At 43.7% G+C, this 20,860-nt stretch overlaps 1 protein-coding gene across 2 annotated transcripts in view; it reads right to left on the minus strand.

The window, feature by feature from the left end:
- Positions 1-1,874: 1,874 nt before the first annotated feature.
- The window catches only part of Ak9 (adenylate kinase 9), a 139,974-nt gene continuing 120,988 nt past the window's right edge, over positions 1,875-20,860 (minus strand). For both annotated transcript variants that reach the window (XM_016001353.3, XM_076552407.1), the window contains 9 exons: positions 15,139-15,340; positions 13,194-13,340; positions 12,866-13,086; positions 9,288-9,484; positions 7,833-8,002; positions 7,257-7,355; positions 4,848-4,950; positions 3,123-3,237; positions 1,875-2,356 (listed from right to left, as the gene is read on the minus strand). In XM_016001353.3, coding sequence (XP_015856839.1) covers positions 2,154-2,356; positions 3,123-3,237; positions 4,848-4,950; positions 7,257-7,355; positions 7,833-8,002; positions 9,288-9,484; positions 12,866-13,086; positions 13,194-13,340; positions 15,139-15,340 — 1,457 coding nt within the window. In that variant the 3' untranslated portion in view covers positions 1,875-2,153. The remainder of the gene's footprint in view (positions 2,357-3,122; positions 3,238-4,847; positions 4,951-7,256; positions 7,356-7,832; positions 8,003-9,287; positions 9,485-12,865; positions 13,087-13,193; positions 13,341-15,138; positions 15,341-20,860) is intronic.

The following is a 20,860-nucleotide window of genomic DNA, read 5'->3' on the forward strand; positions in this document are numbered from 1 at the left end:
CATTAGGAACACAAAGGCCAGTAAAATAAGAGCCAGCAGTGGGAAAATTGTAAATTTCAGATATCACACAATAGGTGGGTAGGGTGGCTGGAGAGATGGGTCAGGTTCACTCCCCGCACGGTGGCTCACAACTGTCCAACTCCAGTTCCCAGGTATTTGGCATCCTCAGATATACATGCAGGCAAAACACCCATACTTAGAAAGAGAGAGAGAGGGAGGGAGGGAGGGAGGGAGGGAGGGAGGGAGGGAGGGAGGAAGGAAGGAAGGAAGGAAGGAAGGAAGGAAGGAAGGAAGGAAGGAAGGAAGGAAGGAAGGAAGGAAGGAAAAAAATGGGGATAAGAGTGGGTGGGACTTAAAAACCCAAAAAACCTTTGCAGTCAATTCCCAGTCTTCTAACAGACTTTAGGAAATTTTCTCTTTTCTTTTCTCCTCCTCTTCCTCCCCCTCCTCCTTCCTTTCTCTCTCTCCATCCCTCTCTCCCTTCCTCTGTCCCTCCGTCCCTCCTATCTCTCTCCTTCTTTCCTTCCCTATAGCCCAGGCTGGCTTTGCACTTAGACTGTTGCTATGTAGCCGAGGATAACCCTGACCTTCTTGTCACCGTTTCCACTGTCCAAGCGCTGGGATCACAAGTGTGTGCTGCCATGTCTGGGTTCTAGTGAGCGTCTGGGACAGTTTCCTGCATATGAACCAAGCATCTCCCAATGGCCTACAACCCCAGTCCTGTGTTCTAGTTTGGTTTATGAATTGTTACTTTATTAACAGCATCATTTCTCTCTCCCTGACCTCCCCCCACATGAACACACACACACACACACACACACACACACACACACACACACACACACACACACACTTTTAAAAGATTTGTTTTCTTATTTTTAACCATGGGTATGTGTGTATATGTGCATGTGAGTACAGGTGCCCTCAGAGGCCAGAAGGGGGCATGAGCTCCTGAAACTGAAGTTCTAGGCACTTGTAAACTGTGCAGACAATATGAGTGCTCTTAACTGATGAGCTCTTTCTCTAGCCCTACATTTTTTTTTTTTTTTTACTATTTAGCATTCTAGCTGTTTTATACAGCTGCTAAAATTTTGATTTTATTTTATAAACTCACTCAAGTCCAACTTAGTTAAGTTTTCCTCTGCCTTACATTTTTTGACAGATTTCATAAAAATCTGGATTTCTTCTTTCTTAGGACCCCAAGTGATTTCTAATTGTAGAACCACATGTTAAGTATGCGTCAGTGAACACTTAAGAAAAGGGGTAGCTGGTTGCTTTCTACTGATTTCATTTATTTTGTTGAGAAAAATGACAGTGTATTTTTGTTTGTTTGTTTGTTTGTTTGTTTGTTTGTTTGTTTGTTTTGAGACAGGGTGTCTCTGTGTAGCCCTGGCTGTCCTGGAACTCGCTCTGTAGACCAGACTGGCCTTGAACTCAGAGATCCATGTGTCTCTGCCTCCTGAGTGCTGGGATTAAAGGCGTGCACCACCACCACCACCACCACCACCACCACCCAGTGAAAATGACAGTGTCTTATGTTCAGAAAAATTACAAACAATTCCTTATGTAAAAAGTGTGACCAAGATTCCCATTAGTTTTGTCTCTTGAAACTTTCTAAAGTTTAATGAGTAATTTTCTTTAACAGAGACTGATTTTCTACTGAAAGTGTTTTTAAAAACAGAAAGAAGAGAAAGCAAGGCCAGGTAAGGTGTCACCCACCTTTAATCCAGCACTCAGGAGGCAGAGGCAAGAGGATCTCTGAGTTTGAGGCCAACCTGGTCTACAGAGTGAGTTCCAGGATAGCCAAGGCTATGTAGAGAGACCCCATCTCAAAAAACAAACAAATAAACAGAAAGAAAGAAAAAAATAGAAAATGGATTTAGTAAGCATTTTAATATCTCAAACAGAATGCCTATTTTGTGGAAGCATCAGAAATCAAAAGCAGGTAATCAACTTGAAAACTGTTGTGTTAACATTTAGGTACTCAGAGGGTGGCCCTTCCTGGCTGATAGTCCTTTCAGGCCCGGTAACCACAGAACATCAGGCAAGAGGGAAATAAACTTCAGAAACTGCAAGTGTTTAGGTCTGTTCCTTTTAGTCCCTCTGTCCCCTGGAGAAGACTTTTGGAATTGGGTCTTGGTGTCGTCCGCGAGTTATCCAGTAACTGGGTCTATGTTTCTCAGGGAGAAAAAGGCCTGCAGCTTGTGGTCGAAGTCAATGGCTCTGAACTGAGGCTCCTTGTACTTGCGAGTCATCTTGGCACTCAGGTATGTTATGAGTTCACACCTTTCCACAAACTTCTCCATCTTCTTCTTGTATTTTTGTCTTGAATATTGAGACCCTTTGGGATTAAATGCTGTAGAAAATGTCACAGAGTTGTGAATGTTTTCTGATACGTGGTTAGTAAGCCATTCAACAAAGTAGAACTTCATGTGTGACCAGGCCACCCAGCTAAGGGAGAGGTGGTCCCGTCCGTCCGTCCGTCCGTCCGTGGAGAAGGTTAGAGGGCTGCTATATTAGACCATAATTTCCTGTGTTCACCTTTCTCTATGGAGTTTTGAGTGCTGACTATGTTATTTAGTACCCGGATTTTATTTATTACATTATTAATTTTGTGAAAGTGTTAGGGGTTGAACCTAAGGCCTCACATACACTAGGCAAGTAAGTGCTCTACCACTGAACTACATCCCCAGGCCTCTGCAGTCTTTTGAGATGAGGCCTCACTGTGTAGCCCTGGCTGGCCTGGAACTCACTCTGTAGACCAGGCTGGCCTTGAACTCACAGAGATCTGCCTTCCGAGTCCTCGGATTAAAGATGTGTGCCACCATGCCTGGCTTAAAAATTTGTTTTTACCTAGGCTGTACCTGAGCTCGCTCCATGGCCTAGGCATGCTTTGATCTTGTAATCCTGCTCAGCCTCCTGGGTAGTGCGAATTTTACCGGCCTGTGCCACCAGGTCCAGTTTATAGTACTTGATTTAAAAACTGGCAGTTTCACTTTGGATATTCTCATATAGGTGTTTACCCTGTGCTTCATTTGCCCCTTCCCGTCAGCCCAGTCTGCCGCATACGGTACGGCAAGTGCTGAGCTTCTCTGAGCGGCGCATCAGCTGGAAAGGCGTACCTTTGAGATGAAACGCTACGTAGAGGAGCACTGATCGCCTCACACTTAGGAAGGGGAACTTGGGCTTCAGGCATCCTGCTGCGTTCATCGCCTTGATGAGGGAGGTTGCTGTGCCCTGCAGGGAGAGATCAGTTTCAGCCAGCGCGTATTTGAGTGCACGTTCTGAACGCAGGTCGATAAAGGCCTTATTCTTTCCATCAGATAGCCTTCCTGGGATGGGGCTGTTAGACGACCATCCCCAATCACCAGGGAAGAAACACAAACTACACTTGGTGAAGGGAAATGAAATGTAAGCTGGCACAGAGCCAGCTGGGTGGTGGCTGCATGCCTGGGTTTCATTGTGTGATGGTCTCTATTCACGTGCTTGACGTTTTCTGTGACCTAACGTTGAAGAGGAAAGAGGAGGACACGGGGCTTTGGGTAGCCTTGGCTCATCTCGGCTTGTGTTGTCGGCACGGGCAGCCTGCCTCCCGCTCTGTGCATCCTTGGCCACGTGACAAGGAATCCCAGAGACCACAGGGGCACTGCAGCCAAGTTCCTAGAGCCGTGAGGGTGAAAGAGGCCTCTGAGAAAGCCCGCCTGTGACTCCTCCCTGGTGATCCTCCCTGCCATGTACAAAACAGGCCTTCTGACAATACTCCTCCCTGGTGATCCTCCCTGGCACTGGTATTATGCCAGATGGAAGCCAACTTTCTCCCCATCTCTCCTTTTGATTTTTCTTTCAGGTTTTTTTGTTTGTTTGTTTGTTTGTTTGTTGTTGTTTTGAGGCATATGTAGCTCTGGTGTGTGCCATTGAAGGCTAACCTTCTAGGCAAATTGAAAAAAAAACAAAGTGGTTAAGAGGTTGTGACAAAGGTCTAAAAATTGTGTTTTTGACATTTATTTGGCAGAATTAAAAAATACTAACTTTGGGAGGGAGACTGGTGAGGTGGCTGAGTGGGTAGAGGTGCTGGCTGGGCCAGCCTGGTGGCCTGTTTGACCCCAGAAACACACACGAGGTTGGAAGGAGAGAACCAACGCTGCAGGCTGTCACGTGGCCTTCACACACACACATCATGGCACGTGTGCCTCTCCTGTCGTGAGCAGTGCACACACATGCACAAAGAATAATCTAAAAATTAAATGACTTTGAAATAGTGATTGACTACTGACACATTTTACAACTTTTAAAAATAATGATATCTGGATGAATAAAATGTGATTCGAATAGATAGTTTAATGTGGATTTGGGATAAAACATGGGTTTCGTAGCTCACCTATCCTGGTACTGTGGTTTAACTCTTTTGTGGAATAAATTAACCTTTGGGAGGCCAAAGCAACATCTCAAATCATTGGAGGAGGAGGAGGGAGAGGAGGAAGAAGAGAAAGAGGAGGAGGAAGAGGAGGAGGAAGAGGAAGAGGAGGAGGAAGAGGAGGAAGAGAAGGAGGAGGAAGAGGAGGAAGAAGAGGAGGAGGAAGAGGAGGAGGAGGAGGAGGAGGAGGAGGAGGAACCAAACTGCACATCCGTTTACGTGTAACCAGTGTTAAGACAGCCGCCTCCCCTTCATGCGGTGCTGCTGTTCCAGGCGTTGGTGATGGGGGTCCACCCCTTTCATTTGAACAACCACCCATAAATGAAACAGTTGAAGAGTGCCTGGAACCTCACTTTTAGAAAAGCAAAAGTTACCGTTAGAAGAGGCCCCTGTATTCTCGTAATATGTATCAAAGAAAATCATGCAACAGAACCTGTTCCAGATACCCAGGCAAAGGGAGGCTGGTAAGGTGGATGGGTTCCTTTAGCGGGGGAAGTTTGTATGGAAGCTTCTGGTCCCAGTAGTGCATTGGCATCCTATGAATACAAAGCTCGTTAAGCACATGCTCACACACCCCCATTCTGTGCATACAGACACAAGTATGAGACAAAGCTCACTTCTTGCTTTATCTACTGGAGAAAAACTATGCGAGGGAGAAAACTAGGGATTCTAGAAGTTTCTCTTGCTTTTCGATTTCACACAAGGTTTCGTGTAGCCCACTCTACGGCTCAGAACAACTTTGAACTCCACCTTTGAATTCTTTGCTTTCACCGTCTGAGTGCTGGGAATGAGCCACCCTGCCTGGCTCTGGGGCTCCAGCCTGGTCCACTGGTTTATCAGATTTCTTAATTTTCACAGGGACTATATAAAACTCTTCTCAAAAGTTGAATTATCTGTGTGGCACCTTTATTCCCAAGACAGACACCCCTGTGCCCAGGGTGGAGGCCACCAGGATGGAGTTTCCTTCAGAAGTCGCTGATCATGAACAGAGGCAAACACAGGGTCCTCTTCCCCGCACTGGTACCTCCTGTCTAAGAACAGTCCCCACCCAGGCTCTGAATCCCCGCTGTGCCCTCTCTCTTTCTGTAGCTGTTTCTCTCTCTCTCTGTCTCTATCTATCTATCTATCTATCTATCTATCTATCTATCTATCTATCTATCTATCTACCTACCTACCTACCTACCTACCTACCTATCTATCTATCTATCTATCTATCTATCTATCTATCTATCATCTATCTATCTCCAAGCCTTGGCACATCCTTCTTTATTGGGCCCTTCCCATGCAGCTGCATTTAAACGTGCTCACAGTTCCCACATTAGAAGAAAAGGAAAGAAAAAAAAATAGCGGAATGTGGTGACCTGTAATCCCAGAAATCAGGAGTCAAAAACTGGCCAACCTGCACTACAGAGTGCATTCCAGGCCAGCCTGGGCTACAGAGTAAGACCTGGTCTCAACAACAAACCAACCAACCAAACCACAGACAAAATCTCCCCAAACCCAAACCCGAAACAAACAGACAAGACAATAAAGAAAACCAACCGAGAGAGCAAATTCCCCTTCGTTCCTCTGATCCTACATCTCTTCCAGCAATTAACATCTCTCATCTTTTTACAATAAAATTTCTTCAAACCTAAGCCTCACTAGAAACGGCAAGCTAAGGAACAGGCTCTATCTGCATAGTCTCTTCTCACTAGTTTGGAATCAGTCATGACTGTTTAAAATCAAAAAAACGGAAGGGATTTGACTTTTAATGTGACAACCAGGGACATCTGGCAGAAGAGATGCTCGCCTGCTCACGGGCATGCAGCTGCTGGCAGTGCCCACCAGCTCTGTTGTTCCTGGTTCAACTCACTTTCCTCGAGCATCTTTCCCTCCGGCTGCCGCAGCTCGGTCACCCCTGGGGTACGGGCAGGTCTTGGAGCCTCATTCACCCCTCCAGAGCTCCGCTTCCCACCCAAACGCCCTTGCCAAGACCCCCAGTCGCGGGCTGCAAGCTCAGTCTCACAGGAGCGTCAGTCCTAACCTGGCTTCATTTCCCAGGGCTTTCCCAGAAGGTTCTCTCGCCCCAGTCCCAGCCTTCCATCCCTTCTCTCCTTCACCTCTGCGGCTGTCTTTCCGCCTTGTGTGTGGTGGTGGCAGGAGGGGTGACCGGTGGCAGAGAGGACGTCCTAGGGGTGTGAGCCCCAACATGCCTCAGATTCCATTTAGGATTACTCTATTAACTTCTTAACGTCATTTCTGCCTCCAACTCATTCTTGACACCCCGTGGAGATCTCGTTCCTAAGCAAAATCGAGTCTAACACTGATTTGGAACACTTGGAAGCAGGCAGTAGATGTTTGTGGCGCATGGGGTCAAGTCTAAATGCCGTTTGGTGGTTTTACCTGGACCTCTGTACTCTACCCTGCTCACCTCCTCCAGCCCTGCCTCTATGTCCTATCCAGACAAGCTGACTTTCCTACAGTTCCCGGGTCCCCAGGGACAGGCTGACTGCAGGCCCATCGGCTTGGCATCTGGTCCTTTATCCCTTATTCTAGTTCATTCCCGCTTCTCACTCAGACAATCCAGTCCTACCAGAATACTAAGCCCTTCCTCACCCTTTAGGCTCTATAATATTCTGTTATTATCAGGTACTAAAAATCTATGGTAAGTCCTGGAGCCCTACAATTTGGGAGAAGGCAGTACTTACTCACCCCTGCCTACCCCATGGTGTGTGTGTGTGTGTGTGTGTGTGTGTGTGTGTGTATCCCTTTCCTTCCCTTCCCTTCTCTTTCACAGTTCCAAGCACAGTACATGGGACATAGAATATCACAAATATTTACAATCGGTGAATAATCTCACCTCAAAAATTTCTGGAGTTTTTCTTCAGTCTCACAAATAAATATTCGATCACGATACTCTGCAGCATATTGAATGTTACCAGGCACTAGGGCTTCATATCTGAAAGGTGAAAAACAAGACAAAATGAAATAAAAACCAGTGTGCAATTAATATATGTAGCTTGGCAATTAATATTGTATCATTCATATGTAGGACTGCATAATAAAACGTCAAAATGTTTCATTTTTCTACTTCTGCAGCTCAAGAGGGAAAGGAACATCTCCCTAGGTAATCAGCCTAAGACTATCACTTTGTGAACTGGAGAGATGGCTCTGAGGGCAAGAGCACTTGCAGCTCCTGAGTAGGATAGGAGTTGGGGTGCCCAGCATGCCCCCATGCAGGGTGGCTCACAACTGCCCGTAACTCCAGTTCCAGGGGATCAGATGCCCTCTTCTGGACTCTGTGGGCACCTGCATGTACACACACACACACACACACACACACACACCAATAAAAATAAATCCTTAAAAGCACTGTCCCAAGGGCCCCTGGCGCTGAGCAGGGCTGTGGCTCCGTCCCGGGAATCTGAGGACTTACCTTTGTTTGCCGTCCAGGTAAGTCACTGGGCAGTAGCCTTGGAGCTCAGCACACTTAGGAAACCGGCTCTTCAGCTCTGACAGGGTCAGCCTTTTGGGGAGCAGGGCGGCAGGTGGGAGCGGATGAGGTGCCAAGGGAGGCACATACAATTCCGGGTTCATCAGAAATTTCTGTTAGGGAAAGAGGTACAGCAGCAGAAGCATTTCAGACAGCAATAATGCACCAATCAAAACACCCCTGGAGGCCCTCCTGCTCAATTCCCATACAGCAGCCCTTCAAGCCATCTGAGAGGAGTCATTGTAACTTCTCCTGTAAGAAGTTCCTCAGGATAATAATCCCAAGCAATCAAAGGTCTCTTCTTACTCAAAAATGCAATATTTTTTTAGCTCCTATTCTATGACAAGGACTGGAGAGTCCTTAGCCAGCTGCCAGTCTCCCTGTGCTCTTTAGGGGTCTCTGGGGTCAGGAGTTGCTCTGTAGAGTGCAAAGCACGAAATATCAGACATGAGTTCTGCTTTAAAAATTTTGTGATTATTGTGCCACAAGCAGGAAGAAATAAGCACCTCCAGTAAAGAAATTAAAATTATTCTTTGGTGGAATATAAAATGTTCAGATTAGTTTTCATTATTGTCTTAGTTACAAACCATTGTATATCATCAAATCGCAGGCATCAAAATACTGGAATCAATATATGGTCAGACTTTTGAATCTGTAGGTACAAGTGGTCCATTCTCCATATCCATGGCTTCTGTGGCCTCAGATTCAAATAGGAAATGTTCAGTAAAAAAGACTAGCTCTTTACTGAACATGTCTGCCCTTTCCCCTTCAAAATTCCCTAAACAATACAGCCTGGCAACTGGTTACAAGGCTTTTACATTGTATTAGATCTTATAAGCCATCTATGAGTGTTTCAATGGACGTGGGGGTAGGTATAGGTAAGGTTATATGTAAATGCTACCCCCTTTGTACTTGAGCAGACATAGATTTTGGCACCCTTGGCGGGGGTGTCTTGGAACCAATCCCCAAAGATGCCAGGGATAACTGGGAAATTCTAGTGTTGTATTTATTTATTTTCAAGTATGGCCGTCAGTCAAGCTCTTGCTTTATTCTTACTCCCTTATCCCTTGAAGCTGAATCCCTGGGTTCTTTCTGTAGACTGAGTCCAGATGCTTCATACCTCCTCCATTGGTGAGACTCAACTGTTGGCTTTCCCTGCCTGATGGGCTACCTAAGACCCGCCACTGACCCAAACCTTCTGAATATGCCTGGGGTTGGGGGAGTCTCAGGGCTACTCTTTGAATTTCTCACTGATCCCAGAGTCCCAGGTTCCAATGATGTGGTTATTGGTCCCAATTTTCTGAGTGTCCCCAAGGGTGCCTGTTCTTCTCATTTGATGAAACTGAAGACAAACCATTTTGTTTCCTTAATAAATATTTATATAAGAAACAGACTTACATTTAGATTTTCCTTGGAACTCATTTTATAATAGTGGCCCCTGAACTCTGCTGCAAATTCCAAGCTGTTAGTTGTAGAACAATCATTTAACTCATAAGATTCTGCTAGGCTGACAGGGCAAAACTGTCCAAACTCTCCCAGGCGAGCAATCAGTTCATCGGGTGTGATACATAGTTTGTCAATGCAAGCAGCTTTCCCTGTTATCAACGTATTCGTTATTATAGATTTCATAGGAGACACAATGATCAAAAGTTAAAATGATTTCAGTTAGACACTACTATATTAACACTACACATCCTAAAATTCTAAACAACAGAGTAAAAAGTAAAGTCACTACAAATCATATGGTGGTGGAGGTTCTACAGTCCCATGTTCTGGAGACTGAGGCAGAGGGACTACCACAAATTCTAGGCCAGCCTGGGCTAACATAGTGAGAACCTGTCTCGAAATAAGCAAGCAAACAAACAAAACAAAAGGTATTCTTCTTTGGGTTGGGGGGAAAGGGAGGGGGCCAGGAAGGGAGAGAACAAGGGAATCTGTGGCTGTTATGTAGAACTGAATAGTACTGTAAAATAAATTAAAAAAAATAAAAAATAAAAAAAAGTTATTCTTCATGCTTGCACCCTTTCAGCCTACTACCCATCCTAAGAGGTACTCACTGTTGGGTTTATGCCCTTTTTAGTCCTTTTTTTTTTCTGTACATGTGTGTGAGTATGTGTGTGTGTGTGGCATGCATGTGTGTGCGCACACATGTGTATTTTGTATATAGTGTATTTATGCCAGTACATGTAAACATTATTTTGCAACTTGATTTATCAGTTAATTGTTGTCTTTGACATCTTTCTTTGTTGACCCAATTCTGTAATACACATGTTTAATCCTGGTTGTTTTGTGTTCAAGGAAACATGTTCTGATTCTATGTATCCCAGATGGCCTTGACCTTGTGATCATCTCACTTCAGTTTTCTGGGTGTTGGGATTATAGTCGTGCTCCACCACATCCAGCCACCCAGTTTGTTTGAATTTATGCATAGTATTCTAGTACACAAATATACAAACTATAAGTACATGACTTTTAACTTATTCATTTAACTAAAAGTTACATGTGGTTTCCTTGAATATTTATCTTTGTTGTATATTTTCATTCTAGTTTTTCACTATCATCAACTATATACATGTAACAGATAATAGTTATATACGCATATTTTTATATGAGTACAATAGATACATATACATACATACATCCGTATGAATGGGCACACACACACATTTATGTTCTAACAAGTGTTGTCTACACAATTCTGAAACTAACTGGTAGTCCACAATCATAGCCCTGCTTCGATGAGGCAGGCATTGAGAAACATTGTCTTATTGGCTGTTATCTTCCACTGACCTTCTGAAAGTAAGAAATGGTCAGTGAGGCCTCGACACCCTTCCAGAAAGGTCTGTAGGCTGTACACTGCTGGACAACAGGACTTTCCAAGTGGCAAAAATCTGTGACTCAGCTGAGTCAACAAAAGTGAATTGGATACCTTGACTCTATGTCTGATCTCTACAACACTGGTTATCAGCCATTAACTGTGACTACTTCATTAGGTCCTGGTCCACTGAGAAGTGTCCAGAGTAGCAGCTGACAGAGTCTCCTAACGTCTTTGTATCTTCCACAGAGTTCAGTGGTTTCTGGAGTAGTGTTACTTGCCTTAAGACAAAGGGATGTCGATACTTGCTACCTAATTTTCCTAATTGCTCTGTCATTTGAACATAAGTCTGATGTGTCACTGATTATCACTGACAGGACATAAGTCTGATTGGTTTACTGTGTCATTATGGTATCATGAGCATCAGGGCAGGACACAGGCTGGGCTGCTCTGTCATGTCTCGGGTACTGTTGTGGGTCCACGCCCTGTGTTGTTCAGAGCTTATGAATTGTTCCCTCTGGATGTGGGTATTTGTTTCTAATGAAAAAGGATATACCAAAAGCACATGCCTTTAATCCCAGGACACTGGAGGTAGAGGCAGGTGGATCTCTGTGCATTCAAGACCAGCCAGGGCTACATATTTGAGATCCTGTCTGGAAAAACAAACAAACAAACAAACAAACAAACGTGATCTAAACCACAAGATTAGTTTAGTTTTCTAGGCTGAACTGTCTTCTCAAAAGAGACATTGAAGTATTCATAGCACCCTTGACTGTAACCTTTAGAGAGCAGAGTCAGATAGACAAAGACACGGAGCAGCACGTCATGTGACAGAAAGGCAAAAAGAATGACAGAGCAATGACAGAGACAGGGTTGTTGTGGTGACACCATAGGCCATTGATTGTTGGCTATGCTGGAAACAAAGAGGAAGGCATGGAGCAGGCCCCCATAAAGTCCTCAGAGAAAGCATGGCACTGCCAACACCTTGATTTTGAACTTCTAGCCTCTTGAATTATGACACGACACATTTCCGTCATTCAATCCACTCGGTTTGGGCACCTTTCCCTGGTAGCCCAAGGAGACTTGTGGGGCGTTTACCCACCACCCCCACAGCTTCCCAGAGTTTTCTTGAGTGCGAGCAGCAGGAAATATTAGATAGAAGGATTTATAGCGGAGAATCTTGCGGAGATAAACAGATAGAAAATAAAGGATAGCCTCGAGAGGGCCTGGAACCTATTCCAACGGGCCCGGACTGTCTCTGGTCCAGGGTTTTTATAGAGACGCCAAGGGGTGGAGCAAAAGACCTCCTCCCCCAGCACAGCCAAGTGCAGGCCATCTCAGACACCTGCACTCAGGCCCGTGGTCCTGATCATCCTCTATTTGGACCTGCTGGGTAAAGCCACGAGGAACCCCAGAACGGGCTCCCACAGAGACTAAAACAAAAGGCCAGGGCTTCTGTCTCGCTGGCACTCCCCTTTTCCCTTGCCTTTTCAAAGGCTTGTTCCCATGGCAGACCAGGCTGCCTGCTGGGTGTGGTGGTGCAGAGCAGTAGCCCTGGCATTCAGGAATCCAGGGTTTGAGGCCAGCCTGAGGTACAGAGGCAGCAAATAAATAAATGATAATCCAGGTGATGCTGCCATTTCAGGCATGACTGATGAGAGCCTTGTGGGGTCATGGAAGCCTCCACCAAGATTTTGAAAGAGGGCTGGGAGGTCAAACAGTGTGTGATAAAGTCAAGAGCTCTCCAGGGAGCTCCCGAGACTGTGTTGCATGAAGCTGTGATGGTGAGGGGCCACAAGAAAAAAGTGCCCCAAATGAGTGGGTTAAATGATAGAAACATACCGCGTTGCAAATCTAGACACAATGGAGAGTCAAGGATGTCAAGAATAAGGAGGGTCTGCTGAGGGAAGCTGAAGGGAGTGAATGGAGCCAGCCTGAGACTGCTCAACCTTGGTTTCATTTAGATGAAAACACTGTGAACGTCAGATGTTGGACATGGAGCTGTGATGTATCATTTGGTCTGATAATGTCGTGTTAAGCTCCTCTCCCTCCCTCTCTTTCAGACATCTGAGGTTGTCCTCTGGCCTGCATACTCATCTGCACACACATGAACCTGCACACACACAAATGTGCACACATACACATAACAACGTTTTCTTACCGTCCTTGATTCTTTCCATGTATATCTGTATGTACTTATTCATCTGTTGGATGTCTTTGATGATTTCATTCCATACCCACCACTTACTGTGAAATCCATCAATCACGTGCCAGTTTTGATGCTGTTCTTGATAAAATTCCCTGATCTCCTTGATATTTTTATGGTACTTGGCATTTTTATGAGCTATAATCTGTGTGCTGTTGTGCAGTGGATACGGTGTACTAAGGAGGAAACGGGGAAGAGGCAGAAAAGCTGGTGAGGGCCTGAGATATCCCCTGTACAGATGGCCAAGGTCACCCTGTTCCCACAGTTCCCTCATGAGGAATACCTTTGCTCCATCTTCTTTTCTAGCAGCAGTCTTTTGAAGATCTCCTTGGATGGCACCTCCAACTCAAAGATGACCATGGGAATGATTGACCTTGCCTCCAAGATATTCATCTGGTTTGTGGTTACCGGGTAGCCATCAATGACCACACTAACAGACAAACAGAAAAACACAATTTCCACATTCCTTTTCTCTCACCATGCCTCTAGAACAAATCTGTCTTTAGTGCTCCTAGGCTTTCCATTATGACAATGGTAATTTTTGTGTGTGTGCATTTTCTCCTTTATCTTTACATCTTAACCCTCCCTCACCCCCAGACTGTGAGGTGGGCAGTACACATGCACACAGCTTGGAGAGTGGGAGGCAGGAGGTCTGCACTCATACATCTATCTGCTTAGCACCACACAGCTAGGTTTTGGTAGAATTTGATAGACACACCTATTATACCTTGAAAATTGTGCATTCCTGATGTTATAAGCACAAATAGCAGAATGAATGTAGGCAGGCCTAGATTTGAAACCTGGTATTAAAAACTCCATGCCTTGGTTTTTAGTAGAGTAGGAGAAAATTATATTTACCCCTTAGAGTGGTTTTAAAGATTAGAGAACGGGTACGAAAAGCAAGTAGAACAGGGCATGGCATGTACTAAATGCTAAGTAAATAGTCATGTGTCCTCTGCAAGGAGCTATTCTTATTGTAGCAGAATGGGGAGTTTGTGAGGGATTTGGAATGGGGAGTTTGTGAGCCCCCCCCCATGCATGTGAGCAGAAGGTATGAGAATTACAGCCCAACAGTCTGAGGTAATAAGATTGGATATCAAACTGAAAGGAAACAAATTTTTTTTTTTTTTTAAAAAATCAGAAATTCTGGGAATGGCCTGATAGACAAGGCAGAATGCTGGGCATGTGGCTGGTGGCCATCAGTAAAGCTTCTATATCCTGAGTGACAGGGCACACTCGTGAACGCCCTCCAACACAGTGCAGGCTCCACCTACAAGTCTCCTAGCAGAGATGATAAGCCACCTCATTGTAGACGAGTCTGCAGGAGGGCGACATTTTATTTTATTTTTTTAAACAGAGAGTAGTTACTCTTTACACTGGGAAGGGTCACTTGAGTGGTTCTCAGGATTGGGGAAATGAACCTAGGGTAGATGAGCAGCCTTCATCCTGAGATTAAGATGAAATAAACCCACGATTCAACCAAAGTTGCCCTCATCGGGGAAAGCTAAGCCCCAGGGAAGAAGTAACTCAGTGTGGATATGTCCCTTTTCCCGAAGGCTGTCACCCAAGAATGCTCCCCACCCCTGAAATTATAGAAACTGTTCCATGATTTGACTCAAAACAACTTGCAAAGAAGAGGCAGAAGGTTCTAAGTACACAATGATCTTGACTAAGCCAGGAGATTCTAGTTCGGTGACTTGGACTCAAGACCAGAGAACATCGGGGTTCACTGGGATGTGACCAATGGCTGTAACAGACAAGAAGAAAGGTCATCAGAGAAGAATGAACTCATGACAAAGCCAAGTATTCAGTGTTCCTGTCCGAATACAGCATCACAGGAGGGGCACTGCTCCCTGTGCAGGGACCTGGGCCTAAGAGGAACTGCGTTCAAGGGACCACATCATCTGAGAACTAAGGAGGGCCCTCCCATCATTTCATGGAGCAGTAGGAAGTATTGGGGCAAGGAAGTCACAGTGCCCCGTCTGTGGACTGTGTAGGAGTTGCTGCTGCAGGGAGTCAAGAGGTCTGTGGGCCAATCTGCCATGAATTCAAGCCACGAATCTTGACAGAAAAAGGTAATGTTTCCAAGTACGTGCTCAGTCTGAGCAGCAGATCATTCTCTTCCCCTTTACAGACGCTCCGAACCCATCTCCAAGACCTTTTTGAAAGAACTGCAAGCATCCTCACCATTACTCCCTCTGTCCTTCCTTCTGCCCTGACTCACTTACCCTATGGTATTGCACACACTCTCCATCAGGGAGAGATCCAAAGCTTGAACAGCAAGTCCATCAGGCACCGTCATGCCTTTGTGAAGGTGCCAGTTTATCATAAGTGACAGCTCCGTTTCCGGGTGATTGCTTAACATGCTACGCAATGCATCTCCCACTGACAAGCGTTTTAAGCCATATTCACTTACAAGCTTTTTGGCAACTGGAAAACATAAAACATGAAGCCTATTTGACGCCACGCATCCATCAGTTAACCTTACGTTTAGATTCTGACTAATGGCGCCAAGAGCAAGCTTCTCTTCACATTCTTCAAAGAGTTGTCAAAGTTGTTAGCAGAACTTCAGGTTGTGACTTTAGAATCTGGCTAATGAACCAACTGGGTTTCTTCTTTTTTCTTTCTTTTTAATAATTTATTTTTATTTTATGTGCATTGGTATTTTGCCTGCAGGTGTGTCTATGTGAGGGTATCAGATCTTGGAGTTACAGACAGCTGTGAGCAGCCATGTGGATGCTGGGAATTGAACCCAGGTCCTCTGGAAGAACAGTCAGCACTCTTAACTGCTGAGCCATCTCTCCAGCCTCCATCTTCTTCTTTTTTCTTTTTATAATCAAACCAATGTTTAAACAACTTATTGCTTCTGCACGATGTAGCAAATTGGGGGAAGCATTGCAGTAATCCTGTGTGCATTTGGTATTTAGTGTGCTGTCAAAGATAACGATGTAATGACCTTACTTGATTGGATTACACCATTCCTCAATCCATCTGTAGATTCCACACTGCAATGAGGATAGCGAACCCTAGACTCATCATGGATCATGGGTCTCAGTCAACCTTCTAGGAAATACTTTTAAAAAATTATTAAGGCATACTTTACATTTTGTTTTATTTCATTTTTTATTTTCCGTGTATGGGTGATTTGCCTGTATGTGTGTCTGTGCACCATGTGTGTGCAGTATCTGTAGAGGTCAGAAAAAGATTTCAGATCCCCTGAGATTGTAGTTATAGATGACTGTGAGCTGCTGTGTGGGTGCTAGGAATTGAACCCAAGTCCTCCATAGGAGCAGTCAGTGCTCTTAAATGCTGGGCCATCTCTAGCCCCCTACTTTACATTTTAATGGAGGTTTATAGCTTAGGAGACAGAATTTTTTTTCTGTGGGTTTATTTGATGTTTGGGTGGCATGAAAATTAAATTCTAACTTTATAGCTGAGGGGAACCAAAGCCCACTAGAGTAGAGTAGATCACTGAATAGATAGAGGTCATTGAATAGAATAGATAGAGGTCATTGAATAGATTAGATAGAGGTCATTGAATAGAATAGATAGAGGTCATTGAATAGATAGATAGAGGTCATTGAATAGATAGATAGAGGTCATTGAATAGACAGAGGTCATTGAATAGATAGAGGTCATTGAATAGATAGAGGTCATTGAATATGTAGATAGAGGTCATTGAATAGAAGAGATAGAGGTCATTGAATAGGTAGATAGAGGTCATTGAATAGATAGATAGAGGTCATTGAATAGGTAGATAGCGGTCATTGGCTGAGAGAGGAGATTCTCTTGACTGTTCCCAAGGGGCAGGTGAAATTCCAGACCCCAAACCTCAGTTTTCCTACAAATTTGTTCAAATTATAAAACTAAATGAGTTTTCAAAATAAGGCATAGTGTTAAAATTTACTTTCCATTTCAACAGAGAGGTGAGAAGTCAGATTGTTATCTATGTTTTCAGCCCTGGAATGGAATTTTATTTCAGATGAGTACATTCTGTTGTTCTTAGTAAATACCATTGTCTTGTGAAGATTTGGAATAAGGTTGTTTTGTCATGTTAAGACATTTAAAAGTTAGAAAAAGAAATTTAAATATTTTCATTTACATTTATTTACTCTCTCTCTCTCTCTCTCTCTCTCTCTCTCTCTCTCTCTCTGTGTGTGTGTGTGTGTGTGTGTGTGTGTGTGTATCTTTTGAGATAGGATCTCATTGGCCTAGACCTTTCAAAGTAGGATAGGCTAGGTGAGCCTTGGGGATCTATCTGTCTCTGCCTTCCTAGTACTGGGATTATAAAATATGTGCACATCATATCTTATTTTTTTGATGGGTTCCAGAGCTTGACCTCAAGTCCCATGCCTGCGAGGTAGACACTTTATTCATTGAGCCCCCAGATCCCTGGACAAAGAATGTAAAAGAATGATTTTTTAAAAATCAATAAATTAAAGAGGATACAAATAAATGGTGAATTAAGGAAGACAATGAAAGATATGAAAAAGAAATTCAGGAGAGAGAGAAAGAGAGAGAGAGAAAGAGAGAGAGAGAGAGAGAGAGAGAGAGAGAGAGAGAGAGAGAGAGACTAGATAAGAACCAATTGGAAATTTTGGAAGTAGAAATCTCAGTAAATCAAATTTAAAAGAAAAAACAGAAAGCATCAGCAACAGCTTAGGTGGAAGAATACCAGAGCTTGAAGACAGAAATTTGATGAGTTATTATATTCAGAGAGCAATAAAGAAAAATAAGGAGGAATAGACAAGACACTCCAGATCTATAGGACACTATGAAAAGAATATTTAAAGAACAGTGGAATCAGTACACACAAAGGAGAAACACAGGATAGAGGCACAGAAAACCTATCAGTGAAATAAGGACAGGAAATTTCTCAAGTCTTGGGAAAGATACAGATAGCCAGTTACAGGAGACATTTAGAATCCCAACTAGACACAATTGAACAGAAACTATTATTAAACTTTATAATTAAATGCCAGAAGTACAGAACAAAGAAAGAACATTAAAATCTGTATGAGAGAAATGTCAAGTCACACATAAATATTTCTCAGAAGAAACTCCAAAGACCAAGAGGGCTTCAGTGAAGAAAGAACTTCAGGCCCTGAAAGAAAATAGATTATTATATCCAACCAAGTCATCCTTCAGAATAGAAAGAGAAACAAAGACCTAAGATGACCATGAACTAAAGGAATTCCTGGTACTGGAGAGGAATTCAGTAAGATGAACACAATTGTCAGGAGCAGCAAAGGATCAGTTTCACCTGAAGAGTCCATAAGCAAATGAGAATTAGGAACAAATCAAACACTGCCAGGTCAGCAAAGCATCCCAACTCTAGCATTAATAAAGCAGAAATGGATACAGATTATTCAAAATAATTAGAATGGAGACAAGACAGGGCAGGAGTGGCACATGCCTTTCACAGGCACAATTGATTGGTTGGACTAAAATAAGTCCCAGTTTGTTGCCTGCAAGAAACCCACTCTCGCCAGCACAGGTACACATAGACCAAAAGCCAAAGGATGGAAAACAATATTCTAAGCAAAGGAATCTGAAAGTAAGCAAGAGTAACTCTATTCATATCTGACCAAACAGACCTCAAGCTAAATTAGTTAGAAGAGACAATGGTCATGTCATACTGATAAAAGGAATGTTGTGCCCTGTAACAGGCCCCAGATCTTAGTTCAACTGACTCCATGATGGAAGTACCATTGAGGCCATGAAATTCAGCACATAGACATCCCCACCAGCTGAAATGAAAATAAGGACTGGCTAATAAAGACTGTCTATTGGCTTAAACCCATGTCCGTGAGTAGTCTTCTCTGGTGGATAACCCACAACAGCACTAAGTTGGGTGGGTTTGGAATAGGAGCAGGAGGTGAGGTGGGGTGGATTTGAATGTGACCGACATAAATTGCATTAAATTCTCAAATAACTACTTTTTAAAAAAAAATAAAGAGAATAATGTGATTTAAATGTGAAATGTCACCAAGAGATTCATGTATTGAACATTTGGTCGCCAGCTGCTGACATTGTTTTGGGAAGTTATTGAATGTTTGGGATGTGAGGTACGGACCCTCAAGATGGGTCACTGGAGGCAGAACTCTTTGAGTCATAACCCCGTCCTGCTGTTGGCCTGAGCTCTGGGCTTCCCGACTTGCTGAGATGTGAAGTTGCAGCTACAGTGCCCACTGCCTTAGACTGAGCCACCGTACCTCCCTCCCTGTCATGGACTGCGCTCCCTAAGCTGTGAACCACAGTAAACCTTTTCTCACTTCAGTTGCTTCACCAAGTATTTGTCACAGTGATAAGAAAGTATCTCAAAGGGAAGAACCCATCAAGAAGATACAACGATTGTACATAATGTCAGAAGACCCACTTCCACAGATAAACACTATTGAACATGAAGTGAAAGACCAGCCCAATGCTGCCTCACTTCAGTAGCTCACTGTCACCAATAGATCTAGAAGTCAACAAAATAACACCAGGGTTAGAGTACACTGTAAGTCAGTGGTTCTCAACCTTCTTAATGCTGCCACCCTTTAATACAGTTCCTCATGCGGTGGTGACCCCTGCGGTGGTTTGAAAGAAAATAATTCCATAGGTAGTGGCACTATTAGGAGGTGTGGCTTTGTTGGGGTAGGTGTGGCCTTGTTGGAGGAAGTGTGTCCCTGTGGGGGCGGCCTTGGAGGTCTCAGAAGCTCAAGTCAGTTCTCTGCCTGCTGCCTGCTGCCTGCTGATCAAGATGTAGAGCTCTCAGCTTCTTCTCCAGCACAATGTCTGCCTGCACACTGCCATGTCCCACCATGATGATAATGGACTGAACCTCTGAAACATTAAGAAGCCCCAATTAAATGTTTTCCTTTATAAGAGGTGCTGTGCTCATGGTGTTTTGTCACAGCAATAGAAACCCTAAGACAATCCCCAACCATAAAATTATTTTTCTTTGCTACTTCATAACTGTAATTTTGCTCCTGTTATGAAACATAATGTAAATATCTGATATGTGATCCCCAAATGGGTTGTGACCCACAGGTTGAGAACCACTGCTATAGGGCAGATGGACTTAACAGACACCAGCAGAGGTAGAGTATATATTCTTGTTTAGAACATGGAAGATTTTCCAAAATAGATCTGCAAAATGAGGCAGCAAAGCAATGCTTAACAAATGCAGAAACTGAAATAACTCCCAGTGTCTCAGGTCAGAAGGGAAAACATTAGAAGTCAGAGAAAGACAGCCACATAAATTACACAAATACATGGAGATCAAGCCACGTTTTGCATGATTGGCATGCCACTGAAGGAATCAAAGGGGAAACAAGAAAAAGCTGTAGAATTCTGTGAAAATGAGAATACTGCTACCAGAACCTGTGGGAAATGAAAACAAAACAAAACAAAAACTACAAAGAAAACTTGTAGCTGTGAGCAGCTTACACTTTAAAACCAGAGATATCAATCTAGAAACCTAACGTGTATCTCACTCTTTAAAAAAGTAAGAATAAACCAAAGCCTTAATCAGCAGATGGAAAGAAATAACAAAAACCAAGGCAGAAATAAGCAAAATATAAACTAAACAACACAAAGGATTAGTAACACAGAGTGGGTCCTTCAAAAAGATAAACGAAAACGACAAACCCTTAGATAAAATAAGTCAGAGATGGAGATGCCCAAATAAATAAAATTAGGGATGCGCTGGATACTACAACAGACCCTCTGCGATTCATAGGCTAATTAGGGAGTATTCTGAAAATGTATACATTTGTAGGAGGCATGGAAGTCTTTGTGTTCACAGATGAGCACTAGGGGAACCTGAATGTTAAACACTCAGGGTTGTTCCTTAAGGGAAGGAATGCACAACCCACGATCAGACCAGAAGGCAGGGAGCACATGTGGTTAATAGTCTGGTGACTTTTGCCCACACCGGGTCCTCCCCCAGACCCTTGTCATAAG

The sequence above is a fragment of the Peromyscus maniculatus genome, chromosome 16, assembly GCF_049852395.1.
Source record: "Peromyscus maniculatus bairdii isolate BWxNUB_F1_BW_parent chromosome 16, HU_Pman_BW_mat_3.1, whole genome shotgun sequence".
In the NCBI taxonomy this organism is placed as follows: domain Eukaryota; kingdom Metazoa; phylum Chordata; class Mammalia; order Rodentia; family Cricetidae; genus Peromyscus; species Peromyscus maniculatus.